The sequence below is a fragment of the Bos javanicus genome, chromosome 5 (assembly GCF_032452875.1).
Source record: "Bos javanicus breed banteng chromosome 5, ARS-OSU_banteng_1.0, whole genome shotgun sequence".
NCBI lineage: Eukaryota > Metazoa > Chordata > Mammalia > Artiodactyla > Bovidae > Bos > Bos javanicus.
The window spans coordinates 116415573-116432966 of NC_083872.1; the positions used below are offsets into that span (position 1 = coordinate 116415573).

General features: G+C 56.7%; 1 protein-coding gene across 2 annotated transcripts in view; it reads left to right on the forward strand.

The window, feature by feature from the left end:
- The first annotated feature begins 3947 nt into the window (after nucleotides 1–3947).
- FBLN1 (fibulin 1) overlaps nucleotides 3948–17394 on the forward strand; it is an 80518-nt gene continuing 67071 nt past the window's right edge. For both annotated transcript variants that reach the window (XM_061418850.1, XM_061418851.1), the window contains exons 1-2: nucleotides 3948–4137; nucleotides 17046–17151. In XM_061418850.1, the coding sequence (XP_061274834.1) occupies nucleotides 4059–4137; nucleotides 17046–17151 (185 nt within the window). In that variant the 5' untranslated portion in view covers nucleotides 3948–4058. The remainder of the gene's footprint in view (nucleotides 4138–17045; nucleotides 17152–17394) is intronic.

Below are 17394 nucleotides of genomic sequence, written 5' to 3' on the forward strand. Positions count from 1 at the left end.
AGTATGAGGCAGGAGACGTGTCAGGAAGGGGCCACCTCTCAGCTGAGACCTGAATGAGAGGATGGAGCCGGCAGAGCCGAGAGGCAGGGAGGGGAGGTGCTTGGCTATTCTAGAAGCTGAGCAAAGAACCCGGGGCTGCTGATACAAGATACAAGGGACCGAGATACACCTGGAGGGGTGGGGAGGGGCCAGGGCAGTCGCTGCCCTGAGGAAACCTCTCAGGTGGGTAGCAGTACCCCATGGGAGCCCCACAGCAGCCTGTCCTCCAGAGGCTGGGCAGCATCAAAGCCGTTGACTTTCTGACTTGGGGAAAAAACAGTCAACGTGTGCCAAAAATGATCTTTCAAACAAACAGAGCACTGCTTGTTACGGGGAGGATGGGGGTGGCCGTTGTTCTGCTCCTCAGTGATGGGAGAAAGCTGGACTGTCACAGCGGGACATAACGGACGACTTCCTGCCTGGAGCAGAATCCGAGGGTGTGTGTCATCTTGCCCTGGACCAGGGGCCAGATGGTGGGGGCCTCCTCGGTCCCTAATCCCCCCAGTGGAACTGCTCTGAAGATGAGCCCAGCTTCCACCAGCTACAGGGAAATGTGCAGCTCATCAAGTTTCCTGACTCTAACATCAAGACCCAGAAGGAAACTGATTAGAAGCTAATGCCAGAAAGAAGCTTGTGTCTCCTGATAAAATGATACACTTCCTTTGGTGAGAAAACGGGCTGCATAAGTGATCCTAATCTGATCTTTACTTTGGCTGCCGAGAAACTCAAAAGTCAGGCTTAAGAGCAGGAATTACGCCACTCCAGGTTTCTGGTACAATTAATTATTCCTTCCTGGCTCAATGGTTTCCTAAAAAATTAAAAGAACAATATTTTCACTAGTCAAACACAACACCCACTTTCATTTAGCTCCCGTTTGATCTTTAGCAGCATGGATGTAGCTTTTACAGAGTCATAACTGCAATGTGAATCTATACATTCTCACCCAATCTTGTCCCCCCTCCCTCTTTCTACATAAATTAGTTCACAAAAATCATATTTCTAGCAAGGCATCATAGTTAGCCCTTTCAACAAAGGCACAATATTCTGTTGAATCACTATTAACATTGTTGAATTTAATCGTACATACCGGGCATAGGTTATTGTTGGACGTTGCGTTTTTTTCTAAATTTTCACTGTAATAAACAAGTCTGCTAATATAAAAATAAATAAGGGACTTCCCTGGTGGTCCAGTGGTGAAAACTTTGCCTTCCAATGAAGGGAGTGTGGGTTGGATCCCTGGTGAGGAAGCCAAGATCCCACATGCCTTGTGGCCAAAAAAACATTAAGAAATATAAGCAATATTGTAACAAAGACTTTAAAAATGGTTCACATAAAAAAACCTTTAAAAAACAAAGGAATCAAAGTTATGAAAGACAAATACAAATACGAAAAACGTTCAAACTCTGTGTTAATTAAAAACATACATTGAAGCATCGAGACGCCTGTCCTTTCGCCTGTGGAAATAGTCCAGACTGAACAAGGACATTAGTGCTGGAGAGGAAGTGCAGCAGCCCAAGGCCTGGCTCCCGTCTCTCTCCGGGGTGAATTACTCCAGGTCTGCGTGCAGCATCGGCCCTTCGAGGGCATCCACACTGGGAGTTGAGCCCAGAGCACACAGGTTTCACTGGAGCAGCGATTTGTAACCCCCAGCATTGGAATGATCTAAACATCCAACAGCAGGAAAGTGGTTCATCTGTAAACGAACCGGACTCTGCGCATCTACAACAAACACGACACTGGAATCAACTTGCAACAACACAGATAGACCTAGAGACGATCGTGGAAGCACACGTGTGTGCAACCTGTTCACTATTCATTGGCTAGACGTACAACGCAGGCTTCCAATAAGGAGGGGCGGTTTATGCTATAGTGTTTGGAGGAAAACAAAGCCTTTCCAGCCCAGGACTGGAAGTCGGTCAGCCTGGAGTCAGAACCCACAGCCACCAGTCACTGGTCACGAGAATCTGACCAACGACCTCACCTTTCTGAGCCTTGGTCTTCTCATCTGTAGAATGGGGGTACTAAAGCACCTCCCAGGGCTGTTGTGAATATTAATAAAATAACAGACAAGCCTATAATCTGCTGCAAACACATTTTTTTTCTGGTTCTCTAACGTCCTTCCAGGACAACCTGATTCTCCCATGGCTTAAAAACATCAAATTAATGTTAAAGTAGTAACGGGTCTCCATCTGCCTTGAGCTTAAAGCTCCCATATCCCCATATCCACTACCTTCGGGACTTTACCAGACCAGCTTTGTGGGCTTCAGGGACCCGCACCATCCAGCCAAAATGGACCAGGTCATCTTCCTAAGCTGCCCGGAGTTTCTGCTGCCCCCACGTCTTTGTAGACATGACCCCCTCTGCCCAGGAAACCATTCTCACGCTGCTGCTCATCTTTCAAGGGCCGGTCCCATGCCTTTCATGTGGTTTTCCTGGCTCTCTGCAAATCTCAGACTGGAGAGGTACCCTGTGCGGGGAATGAGTGCCGTGTCTCTCTGTCTTTGATGTTTAAATCTAACATTCATTCAGAAAAGGGCACGTATCAGTCAGTGAACAGCCTGATAAAATCTCACAAACTGAACCCTACCTTGAACAAACGCAGAGATTAAAAATACATCCTAACCAGCCCCCCTCCCTAAAGAGCCACCTCAGGCCCCCTCTGGTCCCTAACCTATCACTCTCCTGACTTGTAACTTGTTCCTGTCTTCGTGACATCTTGCAGGAAGTGTCCTTCAGCATCTGACTCCACAGTGGCTCCTGTCTGAGAGCCTTCCAGACAGGTTGTCGAGCCCTCCCTTCTCAGGGCTGCGTAGTGCTCCACACGGACTGCCCAGTGCCTTCATTCTGCTGCGGCTGAGCTCGGCCCTTCCCTGTTGGAAGCTGTCCTGAACTGCCCAGCAATGAGCACTCTGGTCCATGACTTTGTCTCAGTGCCCACAGCATATGCCTTTCCGCTTGGTATAAAACTGAGTGGGACTCCTGGGTCAGGGAACCCCGACGCTTAGCTAAGGGTGTCCCTGTGGGTCTCATCCCACTGCTCCCATCTCGCACGTCTTTGTTCTTCTTATTCTTTTAAATAATTCTATTTCTGAGCTCAGCAGACTAATTCATCCTCAGTAACCACTGACTGGTTGCAGCCATGAATTTCCTACACAGAGTGGCTCTTGCACGCCCAGCTCAAAGGCTGCTTCCTACTCAGCAAAAAGAAATCTCTTTCTCACCCGAGCTTGGGTGCCCCGGATTCATCACCCTCCACGGGCGTTGGGATGCTGGTGGAGTCAGCCCAACGGGCGGTCCCCTGAGGGCAGAGCCAGGTGGCAGTCTGGGGCACTCCTGAGGTTGACCACAGACCTGCAGAGTGCCCGGCGACCCGCGCGCAGGACGGGGAGGGAAACCAGCAGACTTGTGGGTTCCGGGCAACACTCGGGGCCGAGTCCCGCAGGGGGCTCCCCGAATGGACCGCCCTTATTTCCCCTCAAAAAGCGCCTCTGATTCTGGGGACCCCTCGCTGCCTGAGGCAGGGTTCCCCCCACCCGCGCTTTTGGAGGAGCCGGGCGGAGCTAACCTTTGATACCCAGCCCGCCACTCTGGCCGATGGGTGCGGAGGGGATCGGGTTTCACTCGCAAGGGGCGGGGGTGTGTGGGCGGGGGGGGGGGGGGGGTGCTTCCCGCCGATCGCGTCCCCCCTTGCCCAGGCCCCCCCCACCGAGGAGAAGTTTGGGGTCCCTGCCCCCGCCCCGGCCGTGGGCCTGCTCGCCCTTCGAGGATGGGTGCCAGGAGGGAGGGCCCCCTAGGAGGGAGGGGGCCCGGAGGTCCCCAGCGGGGAGCGGCCGGGGGGAGGGGAGGGGGCGACCCGCGGCCCCGCCCCCGCCGCGCCCTCCCCGCGCCCTCCTCCTGGGCGGGATAATTGAACCGCGCGGCCGGGGCCCAGCGTTGGCTGCGGAGGCTCGGCCGGAGCTTGGAGCCCGCGCTGCCCGGAGCCGAGAGCCGCGCCCCGCGCCTTTGTCCGCCCGCCGCCCATGGAGCGCGCCGCCCCGTCGCGCCGGGTCCCGCTGCTGCTGCTGCTGCTCGGCGGCCTCTCGCTGCTGGCGGCCCCAGGTAGGGGTGCTGAGGGGCATCGGGAGGGAGGGGACGCCCCGAGTCCACGGCCCCCGCTTGAGTGACTCCCCCATCCCCCCACCCCCGATCCCTGGGGACCCCGCGCCCCGTGGGACTCTGGGGACTGCCAGCGCCTGGGGAGGCGGCCCAGAGCTGCGCCCCCGTCGGCGGTCCTGAGACATCTGAGCTGCCCCGCGGCGCTCTCCCCCACCCTCCAACTACCCGTCGCCTGGCTTCCAACCTGATCACCTCCGCTGACTTGGGGACTTGTTTTAGAGATGGATGCCTCCAAACACATTCTCCCGCAGGTCCTCTCGCTTCCAAACCCTGTCCACCCTAGCGCCCATCCACCCGCCGGGGCCAGAGTGCCGGCTGGGGGAGAGGAAGGCTGGCCGGTGGTGGCCAAGGTCGCCGTCCCCTCCCTCACCCCTCCTCCATCCCCGTGGCTGCCCTTGCCCCTGGAGCGCCTTTGGCATACCTGTTCTCACTCCTCCCACCTCCACCCTTATGCTGGGGCTGTGGTACCCAGCGTTCTGATGGGAAAACAGACTTGGGGGTGGGGATCGGTAAATTGCTCGAGACACAGACCCGGTCATGGAGTAGGGGGCGCCCGTGCAGGACGGAGAGAGGAAGGGTGTAGTCTGGAGGTGTTCAGGGCACAGCAATGTGTGGGGAGACCGCTATCTGCCCTCCTGGGTCACTGAGGACCTCAAGACGGAGGTGGCGCCAGGCTCCGTGTTCACTGCGGCTGGGGTCAGGCCACCTCCAAACCCAGCCAGCCGTCTGGTGTCAAGGGGGTGCAAGGGGGTCTCCATCAACAGAGCCCCCCGCCCTGGGACTGACAGCGCTGGAATGGCAAGCACCCAGCTCATCCCTTCTCCCTTAATCCTCAAGGCCTCCACTCCTCAGGGGTGACTGCAAGGCCCTGCCAATTACAGCCGTGACCTCTGACCTCTCCACTGACCCCAGTTACTTATCAGTCATTAGTCAGGCCAGCCCTCCTGGGGCCAGGCGCAGATTAGGGCTCCGACCACCCTCGGCATCTCCGGTTCTTTATCTCTGGTTTAGTTGAGCTTTTAAACTCTCTGGTGACCACTCCCCTTCCTCTGTCAAAGGTCACTTGTCCCAGCTAATTCCTTGCCAGGTTTCAGGGGTTCCCCCGGGAGGCTGGAGGGGTGGGGGGGGGGGAGAGCCCTGCAGAGGTTTCTTGGCTCCCTGGCTCCCTTTGCAACAGACCTTCATGGAACCCTGTCTGTTTCGGGCACGGGCCTGTGCCCAGGGACATGTCGTGGGTGGAGAAACAGGGCTCAGCAGCCGCAGTGAGAGCCATCCCAGGCCCTGGGGTTGATGGGAGGCTTCTTGGAGAAGACCAGTGCTTGAGTGGGAGCTTGTCAGGCAGGCAGGGGAGGAAGGGAACTCAGGGGACTGCTGGCTGGATCGAAAGCCCAGAGGGCCCGGCACCCCCCTGTATCTAACACACAAGGAAACTGAGTCACAGAGAGAAGGTGTAGTTGGACTTCGCTGAGCCCGAGTCCCCAGACCTTCCACCCATATTCTTTCACACCTCCTGTGTGAGAAGCGTCCCCTGCAGACTGGCAGGGCCCAGCTTTGAAGGAGTGCCGAGGTGTGCTAGGCTGGGATGGCTCCCCAGCCCTGACTGATGGTTTACTGCCGTCTTCTTCCTGGAGCAGGTCCTCACTTGAAGTGGGTAAAGAAGCCTCTCTTCTTTGCACCCTGATGAGAACGCCTGTATCTTTGGCGAGGTCCCTCTCTTGAATTTCAACAAGTTTGGTATGGTTTGGGGCGAGAGAAGGGGAGAGATCTGCCAGGTTCCTTTCTGTACCTGCAAACTCAGACAGTGTAAGGTTCCCGGAGCCTTGGAAGGCTGGCAGAGACACTGTCCCCACCCCCGTAGGGGGCCCGGAGGAAATGTGTAGTTTAAAAGTGATCGCGGAAAAAGCCTTGATGGTGAGCCTTTGAGCTAATCTTCGGCCACTCCTCTGGTGACCAGGCCACGGGAAGGCAGAGGGGCGCTGCCCTTTTACGAGCCGGGGGGCAGAGCGGGAACCATCCATCTGTCCTGCATCCTTTTGTCTGTGCCGTTGGGCTTTCCTGAGAGCCAGTGAGGAAGGGAGTAAGAGAGGAGGAGGGTGTTGGGAAAGACGGTTGTGTTTTCTCCAAGACTTTCTTGGCCCCTGGCTCCAGCTGGGCTGCCTTTCCAACTGATTACAGAGAACGTCGCTGGGAGGAGAACAAAGGGGAGAGAGGACTTGGCTTGAAAACACGTGGCTGCACCGCGGCTGCTCCTGGAGTTTCCCACTCGGTGGCGGGGGCCGGACAGGCTGAGGGGGCTGCAGGAGAATGAGACTCAGGGTGTCTCGGGGGCGGCGCCAGGGCCTCTTCTGGGGGCCACAGCTCCAGGTTACGCCCCTTCCCGCACTGCCCGGGGCCACCCCAGCTTGGTGGTGCCCTGATGGTGGTGGGGGAGGAGGGTGCTCACTCCCCTCTGGCACCCAGCAGGCTTCCAGGAGAGCTCATTTGTGGAACTGACAACAGCTTTGCCTGTCGTCCCTCAGAGAAGAACCACGGGATGACCTGGTTTCTCATTTGTAAAATGGACATAACAGAAACTGACTTTTTAGGTCTCTTTGAGGATTGAGGGGGCTTCCAAGGTGGCTCAGTGGTAAAGAACCTGCAAAGCAGGAGATACCGATTCGATCTCTGGGTTGGGAAGATGCCCTGGAGAGGGAAATGGCAACCCACTCCAATATTCGTGCCTGGGAAATCCTGTGGACAGAGGAGCCTGGCGGGCTGCAGTCCATGGGGTCGCAAAAGAGTCAGACACGACTGAGCATGCAGGAGGACTGTGGGCAAGACCATAGGAGGATGCCTGTCGTGGGGGCTGTGTTATTATTACTTGTTGTATGTGTTGTCCCCTTCCTAGAGTAGGACAGTGTCCTTCCCCCCAAGACTGCTCTACTAAGACTGCACGTCCCCAGCCAGGAGCTGGGAGGGAGGCAGCCGTATTGGTAAAGGTCACGCAAAGTGGGCCCAGCTGGCCTCCTTAGGCGTTTGATCATCTATATGCAGGGTATCTGCTGAGGGCCAGCTCTGTGCCAGACACTGTTCTAGGTCCTGGGGATACGGCAGAGAGGAAGAGAGACCGGAGCCTTCTGCCCATGGGCCGTAACTTCCAGCAGATCCTGAAAAGTAGACGATTACAAACCAGCTCCAGCTGGGAGTGAGTCAGGGAAGACTTCCTGGAGGAAGTGGCATGCAAACTGGGATGTGAAGGAGCAGATGGGGGGTGGGGAGGGTCACCAGGCAAAGGGAACAGCGTGGACAAAGGTTGAGAAGGTGAGAGAGAACGTGGGGCTTTCAGGAGTTCTGTCCCCCCCTCGTGCTTGGGGAGCTTCCTCAGAAGCCCCCTCCCCAACATCCTTCAGACAGCCCCCGCCATTCCTCTGAAGCGGGGGTGGGGGGGTGGGGGGGGTCTCTGTGAGCAATGGATGCGGTGGGTGGAGCAACTTTGCAGGAAAACAATTCTAATAGGACGCACGAGTATTTTGCCAGTATATCTCACGCAATAAAAGGTTTGCAAAACATCAGATCGTAAGAGTTTAATTAATAAATGCTTGTGCAGGCTTCACTTGGTCTCAGTTTCCTCGTAATGGTTTCAAATGAAACTGAGGTGGGCGGGTACCTATTAGGTCAACTTTCCTGGGGTCAGAGACCCTTCAGCCTAGAGGGGAGCTTAGCGCTGAGACAGTGTGGCGCTGAGGGCAAGCCGTATGTCCCTGGTCATCCAGCTTGCAGCAGGCACGGCTGGACCGGACACTGTGCCCTGTGGCCGACACTCTTTCTGCTGGTCACCGCCTTTAACCCCCAAGGCTGGTCCTAACAAGAGGCTGGGGCGGGAGGGAACCGGCTGCCTGCATGTTATCAGGAGGGTCCTATGCCAGCCCACCCAGGGGTGGGAGCCGGCACTCGACCAAGGTTAGGAGACTGGACCCGAAAGTGACCCGCCCGAGAGAGCTTGACCGACTCCCACAGCCTTTCTGCTCTGTTTCCTTAAATGTGGAAGGAATGCTGTCTGCTCTAGGAAATTATTATAATTGAAGTCTTTTACATTTAGTCACTAATTTAACGCTGTCAGCAACCCCATGAAGTAGGTACAACTGTTGTTTCCATTTTAATGCTCGGTTCCCAGGTGGCTCAGTGGTAAAGAATCCACTTTTGATGCTGGAGACACAGGTTCGATCCCTGGGTCGGGAAGATCCCCTGGAGAAGGAAATGGCAACCCACTCCAGTATTCTTGCCTGGAAATCCCCACAGAGAAAGGAAACCTGGTGGGCTACCGTCCAGGGTCGCAAAGAGTCAGACGTGACTTAGAGATTGAACAACAGCAAGGGGCCAGAGCGGTTACTCCAGCGGGCGACATGACCCAAAAGGAAGAACAGGTTCAAACAAAAAAATACTGGCTCAGCCCATTAGCGTGAAACACTCTGCGCTCTGGCATTTCAGAGCCAGTCCTGGGAACCAGTCCTGGCTCACGACAATGTGCGTCGTCAGTAGAGGACACGGGACTCTGTGCTCCTAACCACTCGACTGGACGGACACTTCAGTCCCTGAGCACTCCTGTTGCCGAAAGAGTGTGGGAACCGGCTGCTCGCCCCCCAAAAGCCAGTAAACAGGGCAGTTTGGTGGAAAGGAAAGTTTGCTTTATTTTTGGTGCCCACAACTGGACAGGGGCAGGGCAGACATCTATCCGAAGGCCAACTCCTCCCCTCCACTGGCAAACTGTGGGCAAGAGCTTTTATAGACAGAAGTGGGGAGGGGGGCAGGTTACACGCGGAAACAGCACAGTCAGCTCTGACGGTCATCTTCAGATTGGTCATCGGTGGTCTGACCGGCATCATCTTGCTTGTTTTAGGTACACTTAATCTTCAGTTCCAGGGTCCATTTGTTCCCATTTCTTTGAGGCCAGTTCTTGAAATCGTGGCAGCTGCTGTTGTGGGTACAGTCTGGTCATCGTGTAGTTAACTTCTACCTGGGGCTTCAGTATCAATAAGACAGCTCGCAGGATATGGCTCAGAATATTATCTAGTCCTTGAGAAAGAACCGGCGGTCCTTGACTGCGCCCGCTGACGACACGATTACTCTCTGGTCTCCTCTGACTGCTTCCCTCTGCCTCTGTGTTTCTCATTTCTCTGATTGAACTTCTTTGACTCAAGTTTTCCACAGAGCGGAGGCAGGCAGAGGACGTGGTGGGGAAGGGGAGGAACTTAAGGTCCTGCTCCGTCTCGCTGTGTAGCCGAGGGGCTCGTTTGAAAGGACAGCTGTTTTCCATGGCGGGGGGCCAGATTCCCGCTGGCTCTGTCCCTGACTTCCTGGGGGATCCCGTGCGCACGGGCACCTGGTTACCCCTTCCCCACACCAGGGGCCGAGAGCCAAGGTGGTGAGCCTCCAGCCTCTGCCCCCATCTTCCCGTGGCCGTCTTCCCTGTGCACCTCTAGGGACACCTGTCCTAGGACTTAGGACTCACCCGGATAATCCAGGATGATGTCATTGGGAGATCCTTAGTTACATCTGCAAGGACCCTTATTCCAAATAAGGCCACATTCTTAGGTTCCAGGTGTCGGGACATGGACGTGTCTTTTCTAGGGGACGCCACTGAAGCCACTATACACCCTTGAGAGTAAGCTCAGAAACGGATGCACTAACAAGAAGTCCGTGGGGCCCTCTGCCACGGTGACTGTGACGCGTGAGAGCAGGACTCCGGTGGCTCTCGGGTGGGCGGCAGGGGGCCATAATACTGGAACTCAGAGGTTAGCGGCAGGGAGCCCTCTGTGAAAAGACCTGGGGAGGAGCATTTGGGCAAAGGGGAAGGAAGGCGTACACGGGCCCCCCGGGGGGACCAGGTGTGTCAGAGGACCACGGGATGGAGTGAAGGGAGGGGAGGCGGGCGGGGCCAAAGCAGTTTGTGCAGGGCCTTAAAAGCCAGGCTTCGGACTGTGGATTTTATCCCTGCCCCGGTGCTGGAGGCTCTCAAGCAGGGGGGTGACATCCCTTGACTCATGTTTTCAGCAGCCCCTCTGTGTGCTGCATGGTAGATGGATCGCAGGGAGACTAGAGTGGAGGCTGAATAAGCCGGCGGGGTGGTGGTGGGGAAGGCTCCTGCAGGGTCCAGGGTGGAAGATGCCCTGGAGAGGGTAGTGGCCTGGGGGCTGGGGAGAAGCGGACAGAGCTGGAGAGTTGGGGAGGTCGAGTGGACAGGACTTGCTGAGGGCTTGATGTGGACGGTGAGGGAGCTGGAATCATTCAGGCTGACCCAGTTATTTTGGCCTCAGCCTCCGGACGCAGGATGACTGCTAATTACTGAGGTAGAGAAGCGGGACGGGGGTGGGCCTCGGAGTCCCAAGTGGACACTTTAAGTCTCCTGTTAGACGTCCGGGTGGAGCCTGGACAGACAGAAATGAGGGAGTCTCAGCCCATAGGTGAGGCTGGACGAGACCACCCAGGGAAGTGGGTTTGGAAGAAGAGAGAACAAGGGGCGGAGGCACTGAGCCCCACAGGCAGTTTGAGGAGGGAAGAGCCATGAGAGGACCCCTCCCCAGGGGCGCCCCCAGGGCCCGGGGTGGCAGCTAGGAGGCTGCCAGGGCTGGCTTTTAGAGGCCGGCTCTCAGAGTGTCTTTGTGCTAATGGCTTGAACCAGTATTTTTCTTTTCTTTTTTTATGAGCCTGTATTTGTTTTGAACCCATTTTTCCTTCTGACTTGTGTTGCCTGCCTGAGTGAAAAGTCCTGGAAGTTTTGTTAACCTACATGTGCTTCTCATTTTGATGTGAGCCTTCTCTCCGAAACCGGCTGCACCTTTTCCATCATTGGTATGACCACCCCCACCTTGGGCACAGAGAGGCCAAGCAGGGTGGCTGTGGACAGACAGCTGCTTCGTGGCAGCACCAGGATGTGAACATGGGCAGCTTGGCTCGCTTGTCGTGTTCCGAAAGCAGGACGCGGAACAAACCGCCTCACTCGTCTTTCCATCTGAAAAGTCTCCTGTATTTCTAACTCCAGCTTCAGGGAGGAGCCACCGTTTCTGGTCTTACGGTGGGTGGGTGTCAGCTTTAGAGTCACAGCTGGATTCGAATGCTGCCTCTGTTTGTCCCGTGGCCTCGGGCAACACGCTTCATCTCTTTCCATCCTCTGTGTCCAAGGTTGCTCAGATCACACGAGATCATTCATCTGTTCGTCTCTTCCTGGACACTTCTGGCTCTGGGATGGCCACGGGTCCGGGGGCAGAATGAGTCTCCTGTCTAGCCCTTGTGGCACAGAGACACATACAGTTAATTACTTGTGCTAAAGTGCTGGAAAGTTTGGGGAGCAAAGAGACCACGAAAGGAAAGGCCTCTGCCCCATGTTTGCACGTGTGCGTGGGTGTGTGTTGGGAGGTGGGGGCGGTGGTTAGGGAGGACTTCCTGGAGGAGAGGGCCTTTGAATGGGTGTGAATGAGCTAGTCCAAGCAGAGGAGTGGACCCAAGACCCCCAGCCTGGCAGAGCTTCAGTTTCCAAAGGCCGGGTGCAGAGGATACTTGACAGGTGTGCACACGTGCTCTGAGAGGTGAGAGGGGAAGCAGAGGATTTGGGTCCTGCAGGGGGAGATGCTGGAGAGATGGGGCAGAAGGAGGATGGCCCGCACGTCCACGGGGGTTGGTCCAGGAGCTCACGTGAGCTGCCTGGAGGGAGCAACGTGGAGTGGGCTTCTCGTCACCTACTCAGGGGTGTGCCGTCTGGTCCTGTCTCTCGCCGCCTCCTCTCAGCTGGTTCTCTATCTGAGACCCCGTCTCTCTGCTGGGGGCTGATGTCCGGGGGTGTGTGGGCACCAGCTGTTCTTATGTTAGGGATGGGACTGGAGCCATAAGAACAGCCTCAGCGCCCCCTGCTTCCTCCCGGGAAGGCTGGGGGCCTCAAGGAGGGAGATGGGTCAGTCCTCATCCTCGGCCGCAAAGGGACACAGAGGCCCTGGGACACACCCAGAAACAGTCTCCTGGCATCTCCCTGGGTTGTCATCTCCTTGAAAACAGAGTCCTGATTCTGGAGCCCACACCCCAGGGTCAGAGAGAGCCTGGCACATGGACGAGCCCTAAGAGGGGTGTCTGCTGGCTCCCCAGGCTTGGGAGGTGGGGGGGGCCCTGCAGGGGGTGGGAATGGGCTGAGTCTGGCATGATTCTGTCTGGTTGGAATTTCCCGTTGGCATCTCACTGCAGCTCAGGCTTCCCAGTTATGCAGGTCCTACACACCATGGGGACCCCCTCCCGCTCTCTGCTGCAGCTTCAGGCAGTGCTGTGCGGCAGCTGGGGTGCGAGCCTTGCTTTAACTCTTCATTTTCCCAAATGAGGGGATTAAAATAAAACCAAGTAGAGAGCTAAGCAACCACCATCTCGTATCTCAGCATTACATGTGCGTGAAGGGCCTTCTGATGCCCCATGTTTTGGAAGGACAAGGTCTCAGGATTCCATCTTTGTGGTTCTCATCCACACAGTCAGATCGCAGGGACCGGAGATGAAAACTGTGCTTTGCTGAGGTTTCTTCTTGGAGAGGGAAGCGACCCAAGGTAGAACATTCCAGACTCGCCCGAAGCTCCACTTCTCTCTAAAGAGCACTTCCTGCCCAGGACGGGTGTTGAGTGACCAGTGAGTGCGTGGTGGGCGTGAGCGAGTGGCATTGCTCCCAGGGTTGGGGACCGAAGTAGCCGTGACGGCCTTGTCGATTCAGGTTGCTCTCATGGCATGATTTAGGAAGGTGGCTCAGACACGGAGGCTGTGCCTGAGGTTTCTTCCATTTTATACCCTTTGGGAGATGCTTTCAGGGTCTGCTGGTGGGAGTGGTGGGCCTGATGCCGTTGGCTGCTGCGGAAACCCTTGGTACCGGTGAGGTGTAGCATCAGGTGGGGCTGACACCTCGGTTCTCTTCTTGCCTCCCGCCCGGCCTAGCCATGTGCCCTATGACAGAGTGGGGCCACAGCCTAGAATGCCGTCCCTCTTTCCCCTTCTGCCGATGGTGCTGAGTCCTTGCTGAGTGTGGGTGGGAGAACTGATGCCGGCAGGGGGTTCTCCCATCACCTCCAGAAAGCAACAATAACAGTTTGAAGGAAGGGTTTTTGTTTAATGTTGGGTGCTCAGCTCCTCAGAACAACAATTATGGGACAGTTACCCAAAGTAATTTTGACCCAAGGATGCATACGTAACTAATGTCCATAGGACATAAGGAAAGATAGCATGTCGCACTCAACCTGGTTTCAGTGGAGTAGCCAAGTTGGGGACCTTTAGAATCTGAAGACAAGGTGGGTTGAAGATGTTCAATCCAGAGCTGTATATTTCTGTAGTGAAATATCAGAAGTGATGTAGATGCCCAGAGACGGGGTGTGGGCTGGAGACAAAGCTACTTCTACCCAACAGTGTGACGTGCCTGGCATGGTGGCATCAGCAGCAATTTAAGGGGGTGAGGGGTGCGGGTGGGAGGGCTGGGACCCTTCCGTGTGGGGCTGTTATGAGGAAGACAACAGTGTTCTGTCTGCTCTGACCTCTGCCGAGTGACCGTCCCGCCTCACCGTGGGCTCCCCGTGACCCCTCTGATGGGGGAGTGCTTGGGGGGGGCACCTCCCACCCGAGGAGGGTATGCTGACCCCCCGCTGGGAGTTCCAGCTCTATGGCTTGGAGCATTCTGGGGACATTCCAAGTTTCTGGATTGAGGGAAGAACTTCACATTTTATTGTTCTACTGAGAATAAGCTGCAAAGTGCTCAGGGCTCCCCAGTGGGACTCATTTCCAAATGTTTCTGCAGTTTGGGGCACAAAGTTCTTGCCCTGCTGAGCCGGCTGCGGGAGTCTGAGCTTTCTTTCCCCACGCTCACCTTTTTCAGAGTTGAGGGAGGCGTAGGAGCTACCACCCGTACCCCAGCCGTTCTGCACCCCAGGATGGGGCCATGTTGCCCCCATTCCTCACGGGCAACAGCAAGCAGATTTCCTTTGTTCCTTTCGCGTGTCCTGCAGCCACTGTTTACTGGAGCTCCCTGTGTGCTCGGAACGTTATAAGCTCCATCCATCTCCTCAGCCACTTTGCAAAGGTATTGTGAGCCCCCATTTTGCTGCTGAGGAAGCCGTGGTTCAGAGAGCTGAAGCGTCCTGCCCAGGGAGGGTCACAGAGCAAGCAAGCGTTGAACCTGGGATCGGATCCCAAGCCTGTTTGGCTCCAAAGCTGATCCTCTTCCTACTCAACCCTGTCGCTGCGAAGGGCCAGCTTTGAGCTGAGGTCGGGGATGAGAAGCAGGCCCAGCTCTGCGTGGGTGGGAGGGCAAGGCAGACACATGTTGTCAATGGAGAGTTTGCTCCGGGCCGGGCTGCTGGCAGGAGGGCTACAGGAGGCGGGGAGAGGCTGGATGGGGCAGGGGCGGGGTTGGCCAGGGCTGGAGGCGCTGTGAGAGCCCCAGGGGGCAAGGCCGCAGGCAGGAGAGCTACGTGGGGCCCGCGGGGGTTGGGCTGCGGGGGGACAGCACAGGGGATATTGGCCTCAGCGTCCGGCCACGTGGCTGGTCACTCATCCTGTGAGTGAACCACGGGCATCGTATCTACGACAGGTCAGGTCTGGTGTTTCGTAAAAACTTTTCTTAAAATCAATTGGAACAAAAATGAAGGAAGGAAGGAAGGAAGGAGTGGGACCCCTGGAGGTCATCCCTGCAACCGGAAGTCTCCCCCCGTGGGGGAGCACTCATTTGAGAAGCCAGTGACACTCACTTTATTACTATCTGGGCCCCAGCCCACAGTGTCCCCCACAGTCACCAAACGGCTTTGAGGGGGACAGCCGTGATGGGGAGGGGTCAGGTGGCCGGGGGGCTGTGGGCCGGCAGGCTTTGCTCTGGGATGGACCGTTACCCTTAATCAGCCCCTGGGGACTCCCACTGCCAGGCTGGGGTTGGGCGGGTGGATCTTCTGCTCAGCGCTCCCCAGAAGGCCTGGGATGGGGGTCCTGGGGTCACCATCAGGGGACTTGGCGAGGCCCTTTCTTCTCCATTTGCAGCAACATGGATGGCCCTCGAGATGGTCACACTGAGTGAAGTAAGTCAGGCAGAGGAGGGAAAATCCGTGACATCCCTTGGATGTGGAATCTAAAAAGAAATGATACAAATGAACTTACGAAGCAGGAAGAGACTCACAGACTTAGAAAACAGATTTATGGTTGCCGGGGATGGGGAAGGGATAGCTAGGGACTTTGGGAAGGTCATGTACACGCTGCTCTATTTAAGATGGATATCAAGAAAGACATTGCATAGCACACGGAACTCTGCTCAATGTTATGTGCCAGCCTGGATGGGAGAAGGATTTGGGGGAGAATGGATACGTGTTTATGTATGGCTGAGTCCCTTCGCTGTTCGCTTGAAACTACCACAGCATTGTTAATTGGCTGTACCTCAATGCAAAATGTTTTTGGTGTTAAAAAATAAATGAATAAAAAGCAATTTAAGAGGAAACGGCCTGTGCAGCCCCTGGCTCTTCATGCCGGTGTGGACCACACTCACTGGGTCTTCTGGGGGTGACCACTTGCTGCCTCAGGGCTCCAGGCACAGTTTCTCCCCAGTGGCGGTCGAGGTGGCCGTGGGCAGGTGGTCACAGCTGGTGTTACTGGACACATTGGCCTCAAGCTGAGTCCAGGAGTGGCCCTCTCTTCTGGGGCCACCTCGAGGGCTGGGCCTTAGAAGGACGGTGGGCTCAAACAGAACACCCATGGCCCTTGGTGCCAGGAAACGGTGCCAAGCGTGGTGGGATTTACCCCATGGGGTGTGCGAAAGCCAGCCGTGAGAAAGCATGTTCCATAAAGTCCAATTTTGAAATGTCCTGCCCAGAAGTGACCTTCTGCCCAGGTGCACAGACGGTTGCCCCTCTCGGCCTCTCCTGGCCGTGAAAGGAACTGGGGCTGAGGGCACCCTGGTGCTGGGCGGCTCCTCCCTTTGGTAACCATGGGGTCCTTTCCTTCTGTGAGCCGGGGGGCCCGTCACGGGGCCAGTGCAGCCGTGAGGGCGTGGGTGTGCCAGTGGCCATCTTTCCTTTTTGTAAGCAAAGAGGCGAATCTGTGATAAGTCTGGGGCAGAAACTGTCACCAGCTTCAGTTCTGAGGTCCTAGCAAGTGGCAATGATGGTTAAATGAGAACGCAGAGTGGGTCTCAGAAATGCAGGCTCCTTGCTTCCCCCCGGAGCAGGCTTGGCTGCAATTGAAGCACCTGGATTTCTGTTCCTTCCCCCTGGGTACCCTCCCCCCGGGTGTCCCCCAGGTGCCCTCCCCCCGGGTGCCCCCACCCTGGGTGCTTCCCCCCAGGTGCCCTCTCCCTGGGTACCCTCCCCCCGGGTGCCCTCCCCCTGGGTGTTCACTGTCCACTCTCGGGGGAAGCCTTCCTTGGTTGTCCCCGTTTGGGGGACGCTCCAGGCCTCCTCCATTCTGCACTGTTGTCTTTAGTGAGACAAACCGTCTCTGAGCCCCGCAGGAGTGGGTCGGTCGTGTCCTGGATACCCTGAGCACCGGGCTGCCTGTGTCCCCAGCCTCTGGCCCTGGGGCAGGGATCCTGGGTGCTGAGCCGCAGCCCTGACAGAACTGTTTTGGGAAGATCGTGGTTAAGGTGTCAGGCCTTTCCAGGAGGAGCACGCTCCTGGGTCTCCCAGCCCCAGCCCCAGTGGAGTTTTCAGGATGTGCTTGTCGAGTGACTGAAGGGTGCTTCAGCATCACCCTGGGATGCTGTGTGCAGATGGTGCGGCCGGGAGTGGGGCTCCCTCAGCCACCCAAGGGAGGCTGCCCATCCCAGGGGCCCTGTGGGGTGTGTTGAGTCGCCTGCCGCCTGTCACTCTGTTCTCCTCCCTGCACAGCGGGCGCAGACGTCTCCATGGAGGCCTGCTGTGCAGACGGACATCGAATGGCCACCAAGCACAGGGCCTGCTCGCTGCCCTACACCTCGGAATCCAAGGAATGCAGGTATGTCTGCCAGCACTTCACCAGAAGAGCACTCCTGTAGACAAAAGCAGGAGAGGAAGGGAGAGTGGGTGGCAGACCCCCGGGGGGAGGCTAGGTGCCAGGGCCAGGCTGTGGGCTGGGGGGTGCAGTGGGCTGCTGACCCCTGCCTCCCTCCCTCCTCTGTGCCCCCACGGTCCTCTTACATGTCTCCGCTCACCCTTCCCCCGCCTCCCTGGCATTATCGGGGCATCCTGACATTTCACC